Source organism: Camarhynchus parvulus, chromosome 7, assembly GCF_901933205.1.
Source record: "Camarhynchus parvulus chromosome 7, STF_HiC, whole genome shotgun sequence".
NCBI classification, from domain to species: Eukaryota; Metazoa; Chordata; class Aves; order Passeriformes; family Thraupidae; genus Camarhynchus; species Camarhynchus parvulus.
Window position 1 is genome coordinate 25538548 of NC_044577.1, and position 26455 is coordinate 25565002.

At 39.9% G+C, this 26455-nt stretch overlaps 1 protein-coding gene across 2 annotated transcripts in view; it reads left to right on the forward strand.

Moving 5' to 3' along the window:
- Positions 1-7573: 7573 nt before the first annotated feature.
- Positions 7574-26455, forward strand: part of PTPN4 (protein tyrosine phosphatase non-receptor type 4) — a 107968-nt gene continuing 89086 nt past the window's right edge. For both annotated transcript variants that reach the window (XR_004060892.1, XM_030952666.1), the window contains exon 1: positions 7574-7670. Coding sequence is in view for 1 of the 2 variants with exons in the window: in XM_030952666.1 (XP_030808526.1) it covers positions 7658-7670 (13 nt within the window). In the remaining variant the exon portion in view is untranslated. The remainder of the gene's footprint in view (positions 7671-26455) is intronic.

Sequence of the window (26455 nt, forward strand, 5' to 3'; positions counted from 1 at the left end):
TTCAGAAATACTCATAAAGAACACTTACTTTGGAAACATGTCATGTTATACTGCAATGGAGAAAGCCTTTTTCTGGACTGGGAGTGCAATTCTGGCTATGTTTTACCAGCAGGGGAAAGGCCCTGCACTGCTGCTGACTGTTGGCAGACAATACCGACCTCAAAACCACAACTGTGAAACTGCGGCACAGTGAGAGGTGACACGGGGTCTCCACTGGGTCTCACATGAGTGAGGACTTCTGTGCAAACATTTATAAAGAAGCCTGGGAAAGGCTGAAGTAACCAAGCACTACACTATTTTTTTAAATCCTCAGGAAAAAAAATTTGGAAGGGATGGCAGAAAGGCCATTTCTCCTCTCTTCTTCTATATGTACTGGTATTTTTCAAAAGGTTTCTTGAAGTTGTACTGGAAACAGGGCTGAAATATGAAACTGCCCATCTGAAAGTGTGACCTTATTTCAGTGTTTGTCTTGTAGATCAAGGAAGCAAAACCAACCCAAGCAACTTCTTTACTGATGTACAGTGTGCACGGCTTATCTACACAAGTTGCTGTCACCTTAAGAGAATAAAGTGCTGTGGCCTTCACTCAGGGATCTTAGCAACAGAAATGTAAATAGCATTGAGTACAAAACACAGCTACCTGTGCACTTACATCATTCTTATTAGAACCACTGCTATCTGACTTTCGGCTTTGAAAGAAAACTGTCTACTTTCTGGATAGTTGCCTACAAGTCAGTCAAATAAAGGTCAACGTAAAGTTAGGGAAAAATAAAACAAAGCCTGTGGAGGTGAAACCTGTATGTGTCAGCTGCTCATTTCACATATTACTTCAATTACTTTTTATCACTGTAGAAAGAAATCAATAGTAGGATTGAACCAATTCCACACAAATGGAGCCCACTTATACTTTGCTTTTTGCATGTATCTTTCTCTTCTCCCAAATACTCCAGAAATTTTCTGAAGAGTTCCAAATCCAGAATGCTTTAGTTGTCAGTGCTGGGTTGCTTAATGATGGGCTTAGAAAAGGAAAAAAAAAACTATTTTAAAATTTGCAACACAGCTCAAACCAAAGTTACAGGCTGTTGCAGAAATTACTGGGTGAGGTTCTTTGGGCTAAGTCAAAATGAAGGTCTAACTAAACCATCATTTTTGGCTTTGTATCTATGCAACTGTTTTGCTAAATTAAGATCTTAAAATGTTGATTAAATCCCTTTTAAAGTTCTAAAAACGTTCATTAGATGTTCCATTGATTTAAACGTTTTACTGGGATTTCTCAGGTTCAGTCCCCACAGGATATGACAGGAAGCAAGAGGTTTGAGGTGGGGACATCTTTCTGCTGCAGCTGCAATACAAGAAAGGCTGACCCAAGTCACACCAAAAGTCCAGGTAACCTAGTGCCCTCCAGTTCCCTACAGTGGAAATATAAGGAGAGAGCAGTTACAGCTTATATTCTCCTCCTATTTACCAGTTCAATCTCTGAATATCTAAGGATGGAATTGGAGGCTCTCTCCATTTCTCTGCAAAGCAGCCTGTTTTTCTGTAAATTTGTCTAGGAACTTCTTGCAGCCCTAAGTATTTTTGGCATCTAAAAGATCTCATGATGGTGAATTATCTAAATTAAGCAGATGTTGTTTAAATAGTACTTCCTTTTGCTTTTTTTACACTTCCATTTGAAAAAATATTATTAGATTCATCGTTGTTCTTGGAAGAAATGAGTAATTGTTCCCTGTTCACCTTTCCCATGTCAGACTTGATTTTTGATACCTGTATTACATCTGCCATTTCTCATCTATTTTCTAAATAGTTCCAGAGTAATTGGTCTGTCTTAGAAGGTATTCCGTCTTTCTGATCAATCTGGTCATTATTTTTCCTGTTTTTTCATGTTTTTCCAATGCTTAAGATGCTACCACATGTCAAGACACTATAAGCAGAATTTTGTCTTGTATTAAAGGAAAGAACAGGATTCCTGAAGATTTATAGAGTAGCATTTTATTTTATACTTGCTTTTTCATTCTCTTCTGTCCTTATCAGTCCAAACTGCCTCTCTGAGCACTGAGATAACAATTTCAGAAAACTTATCCATAGTGACTTCAAAATATCTTTGCTGACTGATATGAACTAATTAGAGCCTACTAAGTTGCACAAGTAGATATTTTTTTGTTTTCCTTTCATTGACATCTGATCGTTATATTTTAACTGGTATTTTATCACCTACTCCATTTTTATCATGATGGTTTTTTCTTTTGGCTACTTTGTGTCAGCAGTTTTGGTTTTGATTTTCCTGAATAATTGTGAATGCCTAGAAAACACTGTCCAACCCTGTTTCATTTACCGCTTGTGAACGTGTTGTAAAGCTCAGGTGCATTTGGAATCTCACTGGTTACTCCCGTTGTGATCATTTACCCCTCTATCTTCCCTTTGAAGCAGTTACCAATCACACAGAGAGCTTGCCTCCTGGGCTTTGTAAAACTGTTTGGAAAATCTTCATATGTGATTGCTTCATCCAGGCTGCATGTTGAATGTCCTTCAGTCGTGTCCATAGCTCCTTTATGGGTCAGACTGGGAAGATACCCCAAATGTGCTCTGTCTCCCCTGGTACCACACATTTGGATTTCCTTTCTGTGGCAATTAGACTGAGAGTAAAAGCAAACTGGGAGGAGGAGAGGAGGAAGAAGATAGCAGAAGCTGGTACAAACTTGGTCTTCTTCCAGCAGGGAGTTGATTAAGGCTGAAGACTCCAGAGTCCCAGTATTTACACAAAGTCTACATAAGCCAGCTCCTCTTTATCAATATTTGCTGACTTTGCTGACATTTTTAAAGCACTATGAGGTTTGCAGTTTCCACTTCTTCTCATTACATGGTGATGAGCCATGTGCTAGACTGACTGGTTTGTCATTTCTGTTTTCTCTGAAGTCTTGTCTAAAAATTTCTATTCTTCCAGAACTAGGTTCACTCCAAACCATAAACTACAAAGCACGGTTAATAGTTTGGTGGTTTCAGATCCAAGCTTCTTTTAAACCCTGGAGTGAAAAATACATTGTCCTGGCAGTCAGGTACTGACAGTTTACTGACTGGCTCCAAAACCACAGACCCCCAGTTTTGCAAATATGTTTTTTCTGACCATGCCCCTAAAAAGGTTTTGTTGTAGCAATCACCTCAAAATCTGCCAAAAAGAAGAGTGACAGAAAAAAAGTACTTCGTTTTCTCCTGTTTTCCCTGAATGCTTCTATTACATCTCTGTTGCCTGCTAGTTCCTCACATTCTTTGGCAGATTTGTTCTTGATGTGTTTGGAGAAAAAAAATTATGCTTCAAAATATTTTTTACCTGGTTTATTATGGTTTTGTTTTGCCAGTTTCAGGTACTTGCCAGTGTTTATGCTTCTTTTGGACAGAAGCAGAAAATAACAGTGTTCCACGAGTGAATGCACAAGTGAACTTCACAAAATCACTGGGCTGTTTGCAGTGGGTATCTAGCAATTCAACCTTGTGGTACTTTGATGTGTATTAAAGGCAAAGAAGTTTGTCAAAGGCTGGCTAGAGAAAAAAAGGACTTGGTGAAACATGGTCCAGAAACTGTAAGTACTGATGTTTCCATTATCTTTGCGTTTTGGTGCATTTCTGAGCATTATCTATAACATATATTTATAAAATAAATACAGCCAGCCTCCAGACTGGATGATAGCCGCAACAAGCTTATTACCACAAATTACTATTTCACAGTGTTCTAACAATTAGTACTGTGGAGCCCTATGGCACCAGGTATTGCACAAACTTAGAGAAAGTGAGTCCCTGTCCCAAGCAGCAAAATTCTTCTGTCCCCATAGCTTAGGACACTGCTGAACACGCACGTTCAGTATTTATGTCCATACAATGCACTATGGATATAGAGATCCCAAAGCTGTGCTCCAGCACAAACTTCTGTGCCATTAATGCTGAGCAGTGGCACTGCCCACGTGGAATTTGGCCAACTTTAAGGTTGTTCCCTAAGTAATGTGTGTATGTTCTAAGGGCTTTGCTGAATTAGGACCTTACTTTATAGAAAACCCATCTGCTAACAAACACGTTATGCTTGATCAAGCTTAGCGTTAAGATTAAGTGCCTTGTCTCCTCTTTTCACAGCTAAACTCCACCTGTGGTGAGAGTAATTTATCTTGAATTGCTTTAATGCAGTGTTTAAGTATGTCTTCTTGGCCACAAAGCAGTTTGCATGTTTTTCAGTGAGAGGCTTAAAATCCATTCACATTTTTAATATACAGTTTTCTCACATAAATTAATCACAGCTTGGTTGGCAGGTCTTGCATGAGTAATAAGGTTGTTGGCACAAACACATACCACGGGTCTGTTAGGTAAAGGAGAAGCTTTTGTTTGCTTCTATATTTACACAAGAGGTTTAACTTGTACAAAACGGTTTAACATAGTGGTGTTTTACTAGCAGGACACAACAGGCCGTGAGATAACATATCCTCCCTAAAATACATCAACAGAATATAGATAAATCCTTACACACTGGTTCGAAAATTAAACTCTTGCTATGCAAAATATTTTCACAAAATGCAGCTTACATTGCTTATGTACACAGGCAGAATACAGCCAGAAACTTGCTGTTATATGAATTGAGCTGAATGCACTTTTTACATGAGAAAGGAATGTGCTCTTTTGAGTAAATAATGACAAAGTGACATTTCAGTTTGCTTTCTCTCTTTCATTCATAATTTTGGGAAGTGATTGTTCAGGGTATATGACATGTAACTCAGAATTCTGCAAAGTAAGTTTTTTGCTGAATTCGTCTGAGCAATATCTGCACTCAAACATTCTGCAGTGCAATTTTGCTCCATTGCTGTTGTAAGAGCATGAGCTGGAGAACTTTGTCTCAATATCTGTTCAGTGCTCTTGCAATGTAGGCCTGACCTGAAGAACTCTGAACATGGTGGGAATCTTCCACTGCCTTGATTTAGGGCTTTGAATCAAGTCTTCTGTAAACAACAAAATGCAGAAAAGACAATGTATTGCAAGGAATTGACTTTGGAATGCACTTATAATATCTGTATGTGTTGCTAATTTTGTGTTAGATCAGCACAACAAATGCCTTTGTAGCACTGCAAGGTTGCATTTGCCAAAATGATGTTGTGTAGTTCTACGATCACCACATGGAGCGGTTTGGGTTGCTCCTCCATCACATACTCTGCTGAAAACAATGTATTAATTATTGCTCTTCTCACATTGAACATAACTGTATGTTTGACACAAACCATGCACAAGAAAATTATATGAAAATGTAAGAGGTAGAATTGGAATCTTAAGTGCAAATGGATTGAAATGTACATGTGCAATTAATGCCTAACTTTGACATGAACTGAAAGAGAATTATCCGTCAACCAAGGCAACTCTGCAGCCAAGGATGCCTTCAATGCACAGAGGAACATATGCCCTGCTCGAGAGGCTGGCAGCAGCTCACAAATGCAGGATACAGTTGCTGGATGTCTCTACTTGCACCACAATGAGTCTGTCAAGGTAACTACAGAGATGTTCAGGAAGAGCTGGAGGAACAGGAATGCAACAAGGAATGGCATTACTGATGCTGTGTGTATTATTTTGGGGCTTTATGAAATCATCAGTCTAGGAAGTGTTCGATCCAGGGGAATCATTCACATTTCAAGCTTTGTCATATTTTAGGCTTCTGTTAATAAAATGTAAATCTCAGCAATTTATAACTGTTTTCTATTCATTAAGAAGTCTATTATTTAAAAGTGCTCCAGAGATTGTGATCTGAAATTTCTGCTTGACTGCTTTCCCCAAACTCGGTCTTCTCACCCCTGATTCAACTTGTTCCTGAAAGAAGTCATGTGGAGTATCCTGTATATCCTAATACTCTAAGGAAATGGGAGAGATTACAAGTCCTTGGATTATTTAGCCCATGGAGGGGGTACGACTGCTTTATTAAAAGTAATTGAGGGAAAACACTGCTAAGAGGGAAGGAGTATTTAAGCAAAAGAACAAAACTGGCACAAGAACAATTTAGGCTGGAAATGTATGTAGGGTTTGCAAACATCAAACGAATAAGATTTTAGAAAGCTTCCTAAGTAGAAGAGAACATGCAAACTCCTTCAGTATTACTCCACATCTTGCTATGGTTAGAAATTTAATTGTGAAATCCAAGAACTCATTCCCAAACATTGGACTCAGTAATCTTAAGGGTCTTTCCCAGCCTAAATGATTCTATATATTCTTTGTGTCTATTACTCGGTAAAGAGCTTGTTGTGAAAGGCTGTATTTTAATAAGTGGACATTAAAGACATTTTTAACCAAACCCTTTCATACACAATATAAGTACATCAAAGGACCGGGTTGTGTTAAACCACGTCTTTGAACGCAAACCTTCCCATGGGCCACATATGAAAATGGCCAGGATGCACAATACACCTCATGCTCTGCAAAGCTCCGGGAAGGACCTAGAGGCAGTAATGACCCTCTGGGACATTTGCAGGGTGAGGCTGGGTGGCCCATGTGACCAAGACGGAGGGTTACGACATTAACGCACCCCCACTGCCCAACTATGGCTCATTTTTCCCTCGGAACGGAGCGGGTCAGAAGAGCAGCGTGCGGCTCCCAGGGGCACAATTCCCCTCAGAGGACCCCGTCCCCCGGGCAAGCTGCGGCCGCCGGGAACCAAGCCGAAGCACCGAGCACCGCGGAGGGACGCCCCCCTCAGCGCACCGCTACAGGTGTGAGTGACGGCTCACCTGACCAATCAGTGCTCACCACCGCCTTCAGCCATGGTAAACTCAGCCAATCAGACAGCCAGCTGCACTCCCAGTCCTGCCTCCTCCCTTTTACGGACACATGACGGACCAATGGAAAGGAGAGCACAGCGCCCGCCCCCCATGGGCTCTCGCGAGCTCTCGGGGGCCGCCTCCCGCCCTCCGCCGGGTGACTGCGCAGCCGCCATGTTGGTTGCTATGCTGCCCGCGTGAGGCGGGCAGGAGGGCGGCGATGAGGGGAGGAGGCTGCAGGTCCTCCCCCCTCCTCCCCCACGGGCGCTCGCTCGCTCGCCGGCAGGGAAGGCGCCTCCGCAGCGCCCCGGCGCTCCACCTCCCCCCGGTCCCCTTTGCCTCCCGGCCGGGGCTGCGTGCGGGGCAGCCGCCGGTCCGTGCGAGGCAGTGCCGCGCCCCGTGAGGGACAGCCGCGGCCCGTGCGGCCCCTCCGGCCGGTCGCTGTGAGGAGAGGGGGGAAGGAGAGGCCGGAGGGTGGGGGTGTCCTCCGCCTTCCCCCCGGGGCTCCTCCGTCCTCTTCTCCCCCAGCTCTTTTTCCCTCTCCTCCCCCCCGCTCCCTCGGCCCAGTCGCTGCAGTACGATGCGGCGCTCGCCGCTGCGGCGGGGCGCGGGGCGGCTGCTGTCGCTGCTCCCGAGGCTGCGGCTCGGGCGGGCGCTGCGGAAAGACTGAGCGGGGGGGCGGCGAGCGGCGCCTCCGCTCCCGGTCTCGATCCCAATCCCGCAGGGGGGGTGCGGGCGCTGCGCGTGCCCGAGCGTCTGCGGCGCGCGTGCCCGTGCGCGCGCCCGCGGAGGCGGGTTGGGGGTCGCGCGGGGCGGCAGCGGCGCGAGCGCGCAGCCCCCGCGCCTCTTCCCTCGGCGCTCCCCGCTCCATCTGGAACCAGGACGTGGATGTTACATGAAGGTAAAGGCGGCCGCCGGCGCGCTCGGGGCTCCGGGCTGGGGGGACGAGGGGTGCCGCGAGCCGCGTCTGTGTGTGCTGTAACCCCCCCGCTCCCCCTCCCGCAACTTCGCGCTCAGGTCGCCGCGGGCGAAGAGCGACTGCCCTGAGCCCTTTTGGGAGGGAGGGGGTGGCCGTGTGTGTGCGCTCTCCCTCCGCTTACTCCTCCGAAAAAGCAGGAGAGCCGGCTCCCCTCTGGCCAAGGGGGTGTGGGGCTGTGTGGGGGTGGGGGGGGATAAATAGCCTCGAGGGGAACGAGGTGCAGGGGCAGGTCGGGGTCTCTAAAATGCAGTGAACTTCGCCGAACACCCGAAACGGATTTTTATTTTAGCGTGTTTAATAAAAAACTTTGCGATCCTGTGCTTTCTAGGCACATGTGCGCGTTGCCCTGGTTATGGGTAGGGAAAATAGGTTTGAGTGCTGTCGCTGCATTCCTCTGGTACATTTTTAGTGTCTCCCGCGAGCAGAAGGCTTGTATAATCGCTGTGTCTATATGCGACAGAGGCTTTTCGTGTACCTGGTGATTGGTTAACTCGTGCATGCTGTTGCAGCACCGGCTGGAAGAGGCATAACGTCTTTTTCCTTTCAAAAACCTCCCAGAGCTAGTAGCTAAAACTAGATAGCTGCCCGTGTACGTGAGATGTTCCCACCTCTGGTCTGTTCGAAGGATATACGTCGTTCGGATGTAAAATACACGTGAACGAACTTTATGCTGTTACTTGCACCCGTCCAGGACTTCAGTGTGGCCAAGCTGTTAAAATTTTTTAAACTGTGTGATAGAAAATATTTATGTGACTCGTGTATTACAGAAGTGCTAATGGATCACAGCTGAAGAATAATTGTTAGACTGCAGTGTGCGCATACATTTGCTCACCCACGGGGTATTTCTCTTGCCCTGAGCTAAACTCCGAGTTCAGTGGTAAGGGGGTTTTGTGAGTGCACGTTTGCCTGCTAGTTTTGGCATATAAGTGCTCTGTAACATTGGGAGCCACCGACGTGTTCACACGCATGCAGACATTGTGTGCCCGTCACATTGTAAATGTGCGTTGCAGAAATACAGGAATGAGTTACATTAGAATCGGTACAACCATTTTTTGTTAGATATGTATACTGTAGGAAAGTTTTCCAGTTCATTGCTTGAACATAATATATTCAGTATTGTAATCTTATGGGTGCCATTTTCTTGACAATGGGTTTCTTGCTTCACTGACCTAAAAAGTTGTTTTTACATATTGGCACGACTCTGGCTTGCCCCATGTTGATAAAATATGATTCTGGGTGATAAGCTTACAAATATGTACACGTGTGTCAATATGTTTCCCAGGCAGGTTTATACTTTATAAACTCAGAAATATACTGTTGGTCCGATTTTTTTGCCATAATTTTGTTGTCATTACAGTTTCTTTGTATTTTTAGATGATGTGTGTTTTTAATTTTAGTTCAGAGTCAGATTAAACATTGAAATACAAATGCGTATTCTTCACAAGCAGAAATATATTAAATAATTTTACCTTTCAGTATGTTTTCCTTATGCTTGCAGTTAAATTTGTTTGGAATCAGATTTACCTGTTTAGAGTTTACTTCAATGGTTACTTCTTGTTCAGCAAAATTGTCCGTGGAATGCATTGTTTGTTGCCATGCTTTACAATTCTCATGTCCTATTAATGTCTAATTTAGGTTGTACATAGCAGTATTGATTGAACACCCTTGCTAAAAATACTTTCAGGATTGGGTACACTTACACCATAGTAGCAGGAAAGTTCAGCCAATGCTGTTTTTCTGTGACTAGAATTAATTAATTATTAGCAGCTATACTTTAAAACATGAATAAAAACCAAAATCCTGTAATCTTAGAAGTAATGCTAATGGCTCTGTGTAGTGGATGAGCTCTTTGTTAATGGGCAGGGTTCATGTAGTACTATTTACATGTCACTGCCATTAGCATATTTGAAATATATGGTAAGTTAATACTCAAGATACATCATTTTGGCTCAGATCCTGCAGTGGCCCCTCTTTGGGCAGATGGATCCACCTGCACAGAAGTTGCTGCAGGAACGTGAGCTCCAGCATTGGTTCAGTAGACATCAGGCCTGTGTTTGTCCTGGGCATTTGCTGTGTGTGAATTTTTGGTTGTGTTTGTGTGATGTCATAGGGGCTTCTGGGCATGCAGAGCTCCAGGGCTGGCAGCCTCTTACAATAGTGTGTGACGTGATTACTGGTGATCAAGGGACTTCTAAAAGATTGCTTTCATATTGTAACAGCACTGCTGAAAGGTCCTGAGCAGCATCTGGGGGCTCCATTTCACTGGGCCATTGTTTATGGTTGCTACTTTATAAGGATTTTGTTGAGTGTACATGGGAGTTTTGTTTTGTTTTGGGAGTTTTGGTTTGTGTACACATACAGAAAGTGGGATGCACACTGAGAGCTGAGGGGAGGTTACACTGGAGGGGAAGGTAGCCAGGATGGGTCAGCCATCAGCTCACCTGTATGTGGGAAAAAGAGCAGCTTGCTTGGAGCAGTTCAGGCTTTGGACGTAGTCAATGGGTTGGGTAAATGTCTTTTTAAAATTACAGGGGATAGAATGTTCTGTTCTAACTTTTCATCTGGTCAGATCTTCAGTTAAAACAAGCAGTAGACATGTGTGTGGCTTTTTTTGGTGTTGGAATCAATGTTAGACTATTTTCCCTAAACTGATAAATAGTACAATTCTATGGTTTGTCTTCTTAGGTCTTCTTACTACCAATTGTTTGATCCTCTGATTCATCATGATTGTGCCTTGCTCCTCCCCTCCCACAGTTTGGGTTTAGATTTGGTGCAAGATCATATGAATCCCATGCCTTCACATCCTGTTTCTGTGTCACCTCACTTCCATTCTCACCAATTAAAAAATGGTCAAACAAGAGAATCTTTCAGCAGATGGTTGACTGTGCTTTTTTTTTTTTTTAATACAACACTTTCACTCTGGTGCTGTCACTTTTCATTAAATGCCCAGACAAAATTCTCATGGGTATTAATGTCCTCCAACCTAAATAACTGTAAAAATGGTTTGTGTATGTATGTAATGTGGAATTGTTCATGGAGGAAAGAAGGAAGTGAAGGTGGAAGAGCAACGGGAGGGGAGAATGGCCTGAGCAGGAGACAAAACCCAAGGAGCTCAGCAGTGTGCTGGTAATACAACAGCAGGTCTTTACTGTCTGGACCAGCTGTTCATATATGCTTGTTTGGGAACAGAGGCTGTTTTTCCTTCAGGACTTGTAATCCACTGAAGTAGCACAAAAACAATTTTTTCTAGGCTTTTGAAAGCATTTAATTTCTAAAATTTTGGAGTACCTTTTAAGTCTATATATACACACACATATATATATATATATATATATGTGTGTGTATATATAGACTTATATATATACAGACATATATATAATTATTATAGTGTTATGTATGCAGGTACATTTTCAAACTCTCCATCTTTATTTTGGAGAATTCCAGAATTAAAAAACTATTGCTGTTTGCCGCTTACAAAATAAATTACTTCAAGTTTATAGCAGTTAAAGAGTTCAGAGTAGTTTTATTGGTGTGCTGACATACCAGAATTCAGGGTCCAGATGTGTAGGTTAAAAGAATCTAGTTAATAGCACACTGAAGTCTGTGCTGGTTGTATGCAGTGTCCCAGTACATGCCACAGAATGTTACAGCTGGTGGTCACAGAGATTCTCAGTAGATCAGACAAACATAACTTGATGAATTTCTCTTTGAAATGTGAGGATTGAACCAGCTTCTCCTTTCTCAGCTTATGCACCTTCAAACAAAGACTTGGTAGGGTGATGCAATTAGGCCTCTCTTGGCACCCTACTTTGTCTCACACTGCAATTACTCTTGGACAAGTTTACTGTGACTATTGGATGATAAATGCAATTCCATTTGTGTGGTTTATGAGACACTGCCATCTCTACCGTTACATGAAGAAGGGGGAAATGGCTAATATCCATTTAAAAATAAACAGTCTTTTGATTATGAGTATTTATGATCTGTGATGAAGAATGCTCTGGGAAATATTTTTCCTGGTTGGAGTGTGAAGTGAGCTCTTCATTGCCACTTGACAGTTTTCAGTCTGACCCTAAGATTGATGAGGGAGAAACAGACAATCCACTTCTTATGGCACGTGCATTCTTACATTGCCTTTCTGGGTATTTCTTATCTTTTTCAGGGTAAATAGATTAGAGAATAATAACTGAATTATTCTGTGTGACCAAAAGCCCAGATCTTCAAATGACAATCAAATGTAGTGCTGCTAGAGACTAACATTTTCATACTTGGAATTTTTACTTTTTTAAAATTAGAATGGTGTAGATAAGCTTTAAGGAGGATGTATTCAGTTCTCATATTTGCCTGGATTTTGGACTCTAAATTAAAAATTGCTCAATATCTGCTAGTCAGAACCTTGTTCTGACTGGTGCTTTTTCTTGGGAAACATCAGTTAAAGTCTGAAGGTATTGAGTTCTATATGATTTTGCTATTTTGTTTGATAGTTTTAATAAGCCAATTGAAAAAAAATAAATATAAGCTCTTTCTGGTGTTTGGTAGAAGTAACAATTTTAATTGGTTTGGTTTTGTGCTGTTAACTGTACTTGGATTAAGCAAATGATCCTCATTTTGTCTCCAGAAGGATATTAACTTTTAAGACAGCTGAGTGTATTTTAGCTTTTCCCAAGTCCTTTGGCCAGTTTTTTGCATTTGTGTACCAACATCCCTCTGACCTACAAATCACCCACCCTCCCAAAAACCCACCCAACCAACCAACCAAACCTCCAAGGAATATTTTGTGTCTGCTGCAAAAGACAGAAATGAGAAACAAATTATATCAGTAGTGCTCTGAAACTTGTGTCAATTATTGAATGCAATGAAAGTTATGTAAGTGGTGTTTTCTTAGATGAGAAAACAATTCTTAGTTAAGCAGTTTGCTTTTTTATGTCGGGTTTAAAACCAGAAATTGAAACTGTATCTGCAGCAGATCACTGTCCATGCAGCAGCTGGTAGAAGAGCCTACTGTGGCTCCTTTGTCTCAGAGATGTGCTGACATACTTTGTCTTGGAGGAGGTTAACAAGCCTGATTTCTGTGTTTTCTGGCCACAGTGGAAGGTGGTATGTGCAAAAGAGTCCAGCAAATGGATTTGATCACACTGCAAAGCTGTGTTTTTCAAAGGAGAAATTCAAGTGTGACACACCAGAACTTGTGCTCTCCTGTCTGTGCCAACAGAGACACAGTGCTGAAGTAACTTCATACTTAGTTCAGGCTTGAATAGAACTGGAAATGTTGTTAATTCCTGTCCTTCAGTAGAGAAATGACCACATGGTCAGTAAGAGCACTTGGAAAATATACCAGTCAGTGGAGGAACAGTTATTGCTACTGATGCTCTCTGAAATTCCAACTTAGCTCAGTTTTTTATCCAGGCTAAGGGAGAATTTCTTGATGGTGCTTTCCCTTATATTTTCCTAGGCCACGAAATTGCAAAACATGTTAATTGTAATTAAAGCTCTTATAACTGATTTGAACAAATCCAACTGAATTGAAATAATCCAAAATGTAATGTATTTCTCTTGGTACCGAAAAGAAATGCTTCTCAGATTTTACAGCTTTGATCCAATGCTTTTGCTTTTAAAAAATGACAGTTTATGAGGAAGATCACATAATAAAACTGGGTTTGTTTTGTTTCTATTAGCCTTGTCAGTGAATTCAGAAATGTTTTTGGGGAAAAAACCTGCAGTCTTCCCATGAAAAATTGGCTTTGGAGAGAGTTAAAATTAACATATGTCACTTTGCATTTGTCTGTCTTGATACGTGCAACAAGCTTGTAGTGTCATCTGAAAAAGTGAGACATATTTTTGTCTTTTGATGTGTAAATAGGGTTAAAGATGACCAGTGCTGATGTCCAATGACGTGTTGCATTGTAAGTTGTTTTTTCCCATACGAATTGTGTGTGTGCACTGCATATGCCAGTTTTGCATTGTCTCTAAACTGCATGGAGCCTCAGTACTGCTCTTAAAATGTTTTCCTGAGTTTATTGAATGCCCCTATTTAGAAAAGCTTTACTTTTGGAGAAGGGATGTGTATCAATTTTTTTGACTTAAAAATAAAATTTTATGGAACTTGGCATTTGAGTTTTAAATCTGTGGCCTGTAAACACCAAACTGTGAGCTGCTATTAAGACTTCCCTTGGAAGAGGCTCTTGCCTTTTTTTTTGGGAGGCAGGCTGCAGTTAGGATGGATGCCACAGTCTGTTTTTAGTACTTGAGTGCAAATGAGGCTATGGATGGGAATCCTAATCTACGAGTAATTCCCCATTTACTATGTTTTAGGCTTGTGTGTTGATTCTGTAAGGAGAGAGTGCATCCTGTTAGCTCATCCAAGTGCACCTGCTTTCCATGGAGCAGATTTCTTTAATATTTGCAAGGATGTAGTATTTGTGAAAAGAAGGTTTTGAAAGACTGAAATGTGTCTGCCTCTAAAACTGAAGGGCTGTATCATCTTTGTTTAAGTTGGGATAGAAAAGAGGGGAAAGAGAAGGACAGCTACCTTGCAATAATTTTAAAGTGTGTTGGGTTTTGGTAAACATTATGAAAAATGAGAGGTAAATACATTTTTGTTTATTGTCCACGAATCTCATGACCTGTTGTGAAGTTTGTGCTGCAATAACCGTGGCACGCACCACCACAGGAGGGAGAAACTGAAATGCAGAAGTTGTATTACAATGGAACAAACACACCAGATGGTTACATTATGGGGTCTTACCTCCAAGTGATTTGAATTTTTTTTTTTGGCTTATTTGTTTCCTGTGTGCTTAAGTGAGACTACTGATTTAGATTCTTCAGTACTAAGAGCTGATGCAGTTGGTGCTAGTTGTGGTTCTGTCACCTCTTCTCAAGTTTGCTATACATGCAGCTGGGTGAGGAGGGACAGAACATTAATGGTGGCAAAAGCTTCTTACCTTTCTTAACCCTTCCCTAATTAATATTTTGCTTCTCCTTTCATTGTATGATATATTAAAATATACCATGTAAGTCGGATTTGTAAACTACTCAGACTCTAAGTGGCCTTAGATACTCAAATTTGGACTAAGGAAATAATTTTGGAGTTTGTTGTTGGGAAAAGGTTATTTTTGCTTTGCTTTTCTGGGTGGTATAATGTGGTTACAATTTTTGGTACCTTCACCTAATAGGTTTGCTATTACTCAAGTGACTTACAGTATTGACGATACTGTCTCTTCCCTTTTCTCATAGTATAGATTTGAGTATTTTGTTCTACAGTTCCTGGATCTGTCTGGGGAAGTGACCATGTGAGAGTGTGACTGGGGAGGGATGCACTGTGGTGGATGTTCCCTGGGTTCTTTTGGTAAATCTCTTTGTGACTTTCCACAATCCCCATACTTGGCAGAAACTCTGGATTATGTTCAAGTTTTTCAATTGTTCAAGTTAAGTAAATTGTATAGAATTGAATAACAGACATCATAAAGATATTAATTAAAATATCACTGCTTTCAAAAACATGCCACTTGAAAGATTGAGAGATGTACAGTAAGAAAATGAGGTGTGAGTAACCACTAAGGATGTGTACATACAGTTACACTTAGAACAGAATTCCTCAGTAGAGGACTAGAAAATAGATTGAAAATGAACATCTGACAGAAAGTCCTCCAAGAGGAAATTCCTGCAGGAGAACTTCATTCTTGAGATTAATTAAATGCAAGATTAGAAATTCTCTAGATAGCTGTAAGCTATTTAATAAAACTGAAGTGAGCAATTAAAAGACTCGGTTGTAGTTACTAGCAGAAGCATTGCCTCCTTTTAATGATCGTGGTGCTGTCCCCTCCCCAGTTACATATGTTCTCTCTCCTTTTACAGGAAAGCTATATGGGAGCTCATTGATGCTGGATGCTTTCTGCAGGATTTTCATAAAAAGCATCCTTCTCTGAATAAGGGTGATGTGGATAATAACTTCTTTGGCATTGGAAGCACACACACAGTCCTGAGAAAACAGAAATAAAAGTGCTTTGTAGAAATTATACTAATGAAATGTATGTGAGAGAGTAGCTTGAAAGAGAAACCTGATTAACATCTGAAACTTCAGCTCATGTTCAGCCACCTTTGAATAGAACTTATGTTGCCAGTAAAGCTAATTTGTCAAATCTCTGTTTTCTATTTCTAAGTTTCATTGATGTAAGCATTTTCCAATCCACCGCTTTACAGTATTTTTTCCCTTTGTTTGCCAGACAAACAGATTCATTCTAACTGTTGTGGGAAATGATTGTAGCTGCTCTGGTATCTGCAAAACCCTTTTTCCGCTGAAGTCTTTCATATTCATTTGAATATATTTTGTGTTGTGGGGTGCCATGATAACTGTGTGTGTTCCAGCAGTTGTGTACAATAAGCTGGGATGTGTTACATGGTCAGAGATCCATCCCTCATTGGATAGTAGTGCATGATAGCAAATTATGTCATCATGTTAGGGACAAAGATGTGTAACTGCAGATTCAAAGAAGTTGCTATAGTTCAGCAGAATGAGTGTACCATGAGTAATTAGGAAAAATAGAAAAGAAATTAATATATGTATTGAGTAATGCTATAATAATAATAATTTTAAATTGCTTCAAAATAAGATACTACTTAAGTTGTTGAAGAGCACTCTGTGGTAAGATTATTTTAGAAGTGCTCATTACTCTCAATGAGAAAACAAATGTGGTTTCTATTAAAATAAAAATAGGCTGATACAGAAGTTCTGAAGATAAACTTATTAATGTTACTATTTTTCTGCTGCAAACAGAAAGCTACATTCTAAAAATCTGCTTTCCAGACTTAAATGTCTCTTGTTAGTACTCAGAAAAACCCACAGTGAAACCTTTTCTTTTGGCACTGTATAAATATCCTTATTTTCTTAACATAATTAACATAATATACACTTTGGATATATCTGTATGCATAGTAAGTAAAATATCATCATATTGGGTGTATAGTAGATAAAAAGATGGAGTGATTGCATTTTAAAATTCTGTAAAATAAAACTATGTTTTACTATAGATTATATTTCAGGAGTATTGCAAGTCATTTAGAAATAATGTCTGAGAAGCAAATACCAGTGTTTATACTTCCTCTTCAGGAGTGATGGGGAAATGTATTTTGAATATTGTTTTTGTATTAGACTTATTTTCTGTCAAGCCATGTCATACATGCTTGCACTTCAAAAAACATTGAAATGTTCTGTTGACTTTTTGAAACTTTTTGGCAATGTGACACTCTCCATTTATTTTGTCCCTTGTTTAACAGTTTTTGTGTGTGTTTTCAAAAGCACTTCCATTCACCATTCAAGGAATTCAATAGAATTCTAATAGGAACTGCACATAAATAACTACAGAAATCAATGCTTCAATTCAGCCAAGAGGTTTTTTGTGACTTCAAAAGCCACAAGAGCATTTATTATTAGAAACATACAATTGACTTTTCTTGTATTATCATTTTGCATAGTGATTTGGTTTTTACCACCACAACAAGATGTTTGACAATTTCATTTGAAAATGATGTATTTACATTCGGCATTCCAAAACAGTGTAATTTTTATCTTTTCTCTCAAGCTCTATTCATGTTATTTTGCATGTTGAGCTCTGTGCTGAGGTTGTTAGTGAAATATTCACTGGTGGATTTTTCCTCAGAGATCAACCAAATGTTAGGCACAATCTCCTGTTCTTATATTGTAATAAAAATGTAAAAATAGTCTTCAAAGAGTGGAGTTTGGTTAATTTTCATCTGTTCAACTCATGCAGTGTAAAGCATATCCTCTCCTCCAAAACACTCAATTTTCTGATGCTAGCAATCATAGAAGTGACCAACCTGTGATCATGCAGGGTTATGCTGGAACTACTTCCAGCCTGTAGTGTTCATATTACACCTCAGGCCATGTCATCTGGAACAGTTCCTTTGATCCTGAAGTTTTTAGGTGGGTTCTAGGAAGTGAGATTATCTTCAGGAACATGGTTTGAGCACGCCAGAAGCTTTAGAAAAAATGATGTTTGTCTTTTGAAGTAGTCCAAAGATGATGTGATGTGAAATACAGCACTCTGTGTTCAGTAATGCTTTACTTTTATAAATGAGCCCTTTGAGTGGTGTTGCTTTTGGGCAGCTCGTGCAGTTCCCCTCAGGTAATGGTGCAGTGTTAGCACCTGGTGTGGGGAGCACATCTACAAGGGAAGAGTTTTGTTCTGGTTGGCAGCAGGGTACTCAGATTAATGGACTTCTCTGTGTTCTAGTTTTACTTTTCACTGTTGCTGATAATTCAGACAACCAAGTCAAGGTACCAGCAGGACCTTTTAGATGATAGTTGCCTTTCCCCACCCTCCCAATCTCCTAATTCCTGCTCACCAGACAGTCTGGTTCTGTGTGAGGAGAAGGAGGTGTTAAGAGCTTCTTTTTGGAATTTCATCTTGAGAACCAACTAATGCTGAGACTTGCTGCCACCAGTCCAGTCACCTTTACATGCAGAGCCACAGTCCCCTCCTCACCTACCTTGCTGCATGAGCAGGTGCATGTGTTGGCACTTGAGAAGCATTTCAGCTCGGTGGAGACATAGGGAAACATGGCCTGTCTCTAGTCCTTCCCTCTCCTAACGCTTGGAGTGGAAACACTCTTCAGATGAAACTTACACTGCACCCTGAGAAGTGTTTTGCTGGTGATGAGGGGAAAGAGGGGCAAAGTAGAGTATGGTGAGGAGCAAGATTGGTACCACAGACAATATCATAGCTACAGAGCCACTGGTGTTCAGTGTTCTCATTTGGAATTATATGCATTTGGGATTTAAATCCTGTCATGGTGTTACCTTAAAAAAATAATAAAGTGAAATGAAATTAGATCTTCTCTTGGTTCCTCAAAGTTCTTCCCCATTTCCTTTTCCACTTCTAATTCAGATTGCATTTGAGTCAGCTGCTTTCATCTTGACACTTATGTCATTCAAGGATCCACAAAGTTAGTATGTTAATATCTGCATTTCAACTGACTGATAGGTACACCAAAACCTATCTTAATTTTGTCACTGCAACGTGAAGCTTCTTTTAATTTCCCAGGCTGTTCTGCATTTATCAAACCAAGATAATGGAACATTGCTGGCACAATTTGTAATCCTAATGTTTAAAATTTATTAAACATGACTTTTTTTCTTAAAACACATTCTTGCCCTTCCTCTGTTCTTCTAGGTGCTTTGAATGTAACAAATTTATAAGCTGGAAGAAATAATCATGGGCATCTAAAAATAGTTTAGTTAGGGAAACTTGGTTCTGCTAAAGGGCAAAAAATAATTTTAAATCTCTCTAAAAGTGAGCATCACTCTATATTTTTAGGTTTATCTGTGTTCTGTTTCTTTATGAAAAACAGTTCATGGCAGTAAGCAAGACAAACCCAGTACCTCATGTTTTATTTGACACGGGTCAAATATTTGTTGGTATTATCAATCTTCTTTGACAGTGCTGTTCTTAGCCAGTCTCAAATATATCAGAAAACATTTTGATACATTTTGCATCAAGTGTTTATAATTTGTTTTGAATGCAAGAAGAAGAAACAGAAGTGGAAAAACCAGAGAATGCCAGAAGTGGTAGGAGATGAGGACGACTTGGAAAGCAGCAATCTATCCAGCTCATGCAAGTAGGTGCCAGAAAACCTGAAACAGGGATATAATAAAATACAGTACTGGTATGGAGCAAGAAAGAAGTTATTATTTGATACAGCATAGTGTGTTTCATAGCTCCTCACTGTCAGGTAATCCCTTTTATTGAACTTTCTTTCAAAGTATATACAAGTATATACCATGTTGGTGGAACAGGTAGTTACAAATTCATCTCAGGGACAAAAATATGGTCCTAAATTTGAACTAAATCTTTCCCTGACTGCTTTACTGTGTTTTGTGCTTGTCATCCCTTTTCCAGAAGTGCTTTCTTCTACCAGGGCAGGGTCTGTGAGTGTGTTGTGCTCCTCCATGCCATAATAAAAGAACTGAATCTAATATCTAATTGATGTAACATTGAATGTCTTAGTAAGCATTCCATCAGCTATATATGGATAAAAATTGTTTCAAAGTGCTTGAAAGCTGTAATACATTCAATTTCTGTGATATTGTATGAAGTAACCAGACTGTTCTCATTTGACCTGCATCTGGTTTAGGAAGCTTAAAACCAAGTCCATTTGAGGTTTTGCAATACTGAGAGTCATGAGAGAGAACCTTCATCTGTCCCGTGGGCTGTGCGCCTGACTCTGTATCCTCATCCGAGGAATTCCCTCTCTACAACAGCATGACATAGTTGGTTTATGTTTGTATCTTATGACCTACTAAAAATATTCTCTTTCCTTCCCACTTACCTTCTAAGATTCTTTTCAGCAGAATTGGTATATAACCACCTTGTATGCAATTCCGGTATTTTTGTAGTGAATTGTGCCTGCTTGACAGTGTAAAGAAGTTCTCCAAATTTATGAAGCAAATGTATGTTTTCAGAAAATAGTTTTCTTTTATTATTCTGGATTGAAAGCTGAACATCTGAAGCCACTTGCCTTGATCTTTTGGAGGAGGCCTTTTTATTTTTATTTCTTGAGGAAAAAGACTTTGTGGAGTCTTTTTACGCATCTTAAACATCTCATGTATAAAAATAGAGGGAAGCAGAAAATATCAATATGTATGGAACATAATATTTGAACAAGTAAGAAATGAATTTGTGTCATGTGATAGTTAAAAACTTCTATTCCTTGACATGGACTCCTAAGCACTTACAACTTATGTTATGGAAAGTAAATTTAAATTTAAAATTATTTCAGTGTCAGTCTCTGTTTTAGAAAGTAAACGTTGCTCTCTGCAAATCATCTTTCAATTTGTAACCTGTTGCTAACTAAGCTCTCTAATAGACAAGTACACCTAAAAATATATAGGGATATTCCTTCTCCTTTCCCTGTGCCCAATTAAACATTGGCTACTGCATATAAATATTTTTCTTCTGTAGCAATTACTGTTCCATGCCAGGTAGTCACTTTCCAGAAGATGTTGATTTAGCCATGCATAGTTAAGCTCATGTCCCCTCAGCTCTTCTCACTGCTGTATTGCCTGCTATTGACTATAGCTGTAATACATCCCTTGAGCGCTGCAGATCCTGTGAAACAAGGTTATCTATGGCTATGCAGACTCCAACGTGCATTTAAAAATAGAATTATTCTAATGTTATGCATAATTTGGCTTTTCAAGGGAATGTATACATTCACTGGCAACTAAGGAGTTGTATTCGCACATGAGAAGCTTAAGAGCATATGTACAGGTGGGGCTGCTCCCCACACCTGTGGGAGCCTGCAGCGTTCCTGGAGGGAGGTTGTGTCATCCAACTGCCTTTGCCTTTGTAAGTCCAGTGCCACCATCTCAGTACATGTCATGATCTTCTGTCACCAGGGTGTGACAGGGGTGTGTGCTCATTGCTGATGTGGATTGATAGGTTTTTGATTGGCATGGTGCAGCAGAAACAATCACACAGGGGCTCAAGATCCAGGATCCTACATTTAAATATCTGTTTGAAAGAGCCATGCCCTATCTGTTTGAAATAATGACTGATGTTTGGAAAGGAAGGAGCAGATCCTGCTTTCTCTCTTCCTTCAGCTGCTGGTGGTTTTCTGCTTTACCCACAACAGGTCTTTGGAGTCTGTGTCTGTACAGTTACATGGCATTTTCAGGTGGCAGAAGTTGTATCAAGCAGCTGCATAATCAACTTGGCCTTGCCTACTCACCCTCTGTTGCCTGAGCTGAAAGCTGTAAGCCAGTTATGTTGAATGCACTGGCATGAAACTCTTCATAGCACAACCTCTGTTATTCCATACATCAGAATAGCATTCTTTGTTTTTTATTGGCAAAAGTGGCAATCATTATGTCCAATATGAGTTTATCTATTTGGACTTGGACGTGTGCAGCATAAGAAAAATTGTGAATTAAGTCTAGACTCCATCAATATTCTGACAAATGGTGAAACTGAGTGCACAGTAAGAAACTTCAGTGAAAGTTCTGCTGCAGAGACTAGTTGTAGGAAAATGTATTAGCACCAATTACAACAGTCTTCCTTTTTGGAAAGGTCTCCAAAGTCATTGATGAAGATAAAATGCAATCTTTCCCATGGTTGTGTGCCAAAGATGATATGCTAAAGGGATCATAGAATTGATGCCAAGTTCTGTGGGTTTTAAGAATTGCTTGTTAACTAGAGGAGATTTTTTTCTTTGAGTTGCATAAATTAACCTTTTTTCTAACAATTCATCTTTTGTTTATGTGTTACTGTTCCTTGTTCATTTGTACTGTCATTGTCATTCTCCCCCCACCCCTCATGCACTAGTCACTTTTCATACCACAGGGAGAAAAATTTTGCATCAAAAGGGCTGGCACAGCACGTGCTGCAGATAAGAATGGGAGTGCACTCTTGGATCAGATAAAAGATCTGGAACTCAGTAATCCTGACAGTGATGAATAACATGGAGACGTTATCAGACTCGTGTCCTGTATACAGAGAACATTCCATGATGTAACCACATACAACTGCTTATAAATCCATTCCTAGGTTTGTGTGGTTTTAACATGTAGCTACTCATAGCTATAACTTTTATTCTGTAGAATATTTAACTATTTTTAAATGTTCATTGTAAACCCAAACACAAAAGCATTTCTGGTATCTTTCAGTCAAAGAAATACTGGGCTGAAAAAAGAAGGCACTAATGTGTTATCTTTTAAATAGAGTGCATTTTATAAGTTTAGTGTTCATTTTCTGAGCAAAAGAAAGAACGAACATAAATTTGAAATTGTGAGGATCATGTTGTTGATACATATGGATGTAACTATTATAAAAGACCTTATTCTAATGCCAGTACCTGATAAGAACAGCAAGGGATGTATGACCAGTGTGGGCTGCTGCCACTGACTCACTGTGTAATGACAGGCAAATTACTTGGTTTTCTGCATCTTGTTCTATTCCTTTATAAATGAGAAATAGTTTCCCAGTAAAACTCTGAGATCATTGGATAAAAGGAGATATTTTTTGTACGCCTACTGAGTATATAAATTTGAAGATAGAAAGTGCAGCAAAAATACCAGGTTCTGTGCAAGTCTTTTACCAGTACAGACACAGTAGGGTGAGTTGCTGCTCATTATGGATTGTATTAAGCCACGTTGTACTTTTGAAGACCTCTTAATGCACAAACAAAAATAGGGGTTTAGGTCAGATTCAGCACTTCAGGGCGTATTCTGTTCAGTTTCTTTTTGTAGTTAAGTACAGCTTCAGTAAAACTTCCCTGATGTCTGCATTGGTAACTACCATTCCATTTTCTTTGATATGCCAGACTTTGTACCGCCTTCAGATGAAACAGTACAGGGAGCCCTTTAGAGTAGCTCACTGTCAATCTCCATCACCTCTGTCATGTTATGTCTTTGGCTGCATTTCATCACTGAATTTTCATAATGTTTTGGGGAACTTGACCTTTTCAGAATTGTCTGTGTTAACACTATAGTCCTAATCTTTCCCCTGGCACCTCCTGAAACAAAATACAAATTAGTGATTCAGACACCACAAAACAAATCACATGCCACTTGTTTCTTCCCAATGATTCTTCATTATCATTATTCGCTGTATTGTATGCAAGTCCTTGTGTGTTCTGTGGTGAAGGGGACCTAAATAAGGCAGGAAATTTTAAGGGAGGTCTGTAGCAGATAAGTAGGGAAATGATGCAACAGTTTCAGGTATATATATAAAAGATGATTTGGATAAACATAAAAAGAAAGGCATCTTTTCAGCACTGACATATGGAAATTAATAGGTTTGATGTGTGCTTTGTTTTTTTAATAAAGTTGTACTTGTATTGTGATACTCCATAGGTACCTAAGGAAAAAGTGGGGAATACATGAAATTTCTGGTCTCCAGTGCTGTTTTTGCACCTTCATCTCCTTCCATTCCTTTTTAATTTGCTCGCTTTCTTAGATTTTTTCATCACATGAAATGCTTGCTTTAGCTTCATAATTAAAAAAAATTCCTGTAGATGATTCTAGTTATCACCCCATTTTATCTGGTTGTGTTCTGCCCCAGATTCAGGAAATGTACAGTCGAAAGCTTCAGTTTTGAATTTTACATTTTCCTCACCTTTTCAACATTTTCCACCCTTTTGTTCTTTTCTTAAAAAGGCTTTTAACAAAATGGATGAGTGAATGGTATTTATTTGGCTGGGTGCTCATACCTTTACTCTTTTCCTTGTTTTGACCATGAAGGAAGCCTTCCTCTCTTCATGGCCACCTGCTGCCCTCCTTGTGCTGCTGTAGTGCTTTTGCCGCTGCACAGTGAGTCATATTGGGGAATTGGTCCGACTGAAGAATAATTTTGCCAAAATTGTGTTGATTCTTATTTCCCCACTCTGGTTTACCATATGGCTGTACAAATGGCTATGTCAGCAGTAGGGAGAGGATGATGCAAGGCTGGAAGCGAGAGGCCAGACTCAGGAGTGGGTCAGGGATGCTGTGTTAGCTAACACTGCCAGGTTATGTCAAAATAAAAAGAGTTTGTTGGAGTAAAATCTAGTTGTCTGTGATACTGTCACATCCTACTTCTAGAAATCCTGATCTCTGCTGCTTTTTTCCTTAACCTCTCTACCTCTCCCTCTTACTGTTTGACATATTTTCCAAAGCTCCTTGTTTATCTCTCTGTTAGAGTAAGTGATCAATAACAGCATCAATAGGAAGCCTTCATTTCTCAGTGTGCACAGGAGGTGGAGCCTGTTGCCCTGGGGATAGGTTGAAAACCTCCTATTTGAATAATTTGTGTGGACACCATTAGTTAAACCTGTACTGTCATTTGTACATACCCATAAAATTATTACAGTGAGGTTTAGACTGATAAGCTGTTTGAGTTTGATATGTATAAGTTCAAAAAAAATTATTTAAAGTGGTAGTTGTCCAAATCAGTACAGTATGGTACCTGCTTATTGTGAAATTTGAAAAACTTTAGCTATTGTGGTAGAATCATCGGAACAAAAAAAATGTAATGCAACCTAACCTGCTTTCATAGTGTCTTTCCAGCAGTGACTGGATATCTTGACAACAAAATATTTCATGTCCCTGAAATTAATCACAAGATGCTCTTGGCAAACCACTGCACTAAATAATCCCTTCCTTTTCCTAAGTCTGCAGAGATGCACTTCATTACCTTGCAGTCAAGTTATTAACAAGCAGCATGAAAGTGTTTGGTGTTTTTTTCTTGTTTCTATGTTTGTTGGGGGATGTTAGTTTTACTCTACAGATATTAAACTGGTGCTGAAATGGTAAAATGTACATCTGAATTTAAGTTACCTGCAAATATGATAATTTTCCTGAACTTAGGTTAAAGTGCACAAAAATATGAATTCCCCTCTAAATGCAATTCTGCATGCTCCCGTGTAAATAGACTTGTTCCAAACCTGTGAGTAATGGTGTGGCTACAAGTGTTGAAGTCTCAAAACATCTCAGCTGATGTAAGAATAGAGTATCTTTTTGTTGTTCCTAAAAATTCATGTATATTATTTTCCCTCTATTCTTGTACTTATTTGGAAAAAATAACAAAAAAAGTGGCATTGTTTCAGAGTGTGATGCACACCATGGAGACAATTTCTGCAGCTTGGTGTGTACAACTTTTCAGAAAGGAGTGATATTAGTTAGCCTCTGGTCAGTCATATGATCTATAGTTCATTGTCTTGTCCATGCCTTCTTTCTGGCTATCATAATCCCAATTATTGACTTTGTAAATTTCCATTTGTTTCTATACAAACGAATCAGTGTTTGGTTCTTTCAAAGATTGAGCTAAGAAGTAAAACAAGAATCTTAGCTTAATGCACCAAAACAGACATGAGCTCAGTCAGGCTGCACATGATCGTTCAGTATTGGGTTTTTTTAGTAAATAGGTCATTTTTCAGAGTTTAATACCAGGAATGGATGCACCACCCTGATGAAAGTGAACCACCAGATTCCAGTGTCTTGAAGTATAATCCCAAATTGGAAATAGAAAGCAAACTGTTTGTGGCACATAAGGTGTAAATAAATATGACGTTTTGTGGGTTCCTCTCTAGATCTTCTCCCAAAATATCCTATGGCCTTGTTATGTGCACACTTGGGGATCTGATGCTCAGATCATCAGGCTGGCAGCACTCCTCTGGGAGCTCTTTCCATCACCTCCCTCCTGTTCTCAGTAGTTGTGTAATGTCTTTTTAGCCCGTATCTGTTCTGTATTGCTCGTGCCTGCTGATAACATAGATCCTACTGCCTGCTCTTTTCCATAAGCCCTTGAACACTGTTCTTTTTTCCCAGCTGAAAGGAAGGTATGATCTTCATTCAGGAGTTGCTCTCAGATTTCTCAGGTAATACTTTCCTGGATCTGCTGCCAGTGGAGAACAGTGGTTGTGTTCTCTTTACCTTAATGTTACTGACAAATTTTCAGCTATTTGTCTCCTGTTGCCTTGCCTAGATTTCATATAGTTTCTATAGATGTTGTGTTTTTAGCTGTAAATGTTCTGAAAACAGCATTTAAGTAATAGCTCTCTGATCATCTCTAACTCTGATATAGTTACTCTGGAAAGCAATTTTTTATTCGCTTAAACTCTCAACCATATTCAATAGAAAATGGAAAGAAACTTCTTAGTGAAGCCAACAAAACAGGAAAACAAGCTAACTACAACAGTGAATTTTAGATAAATGT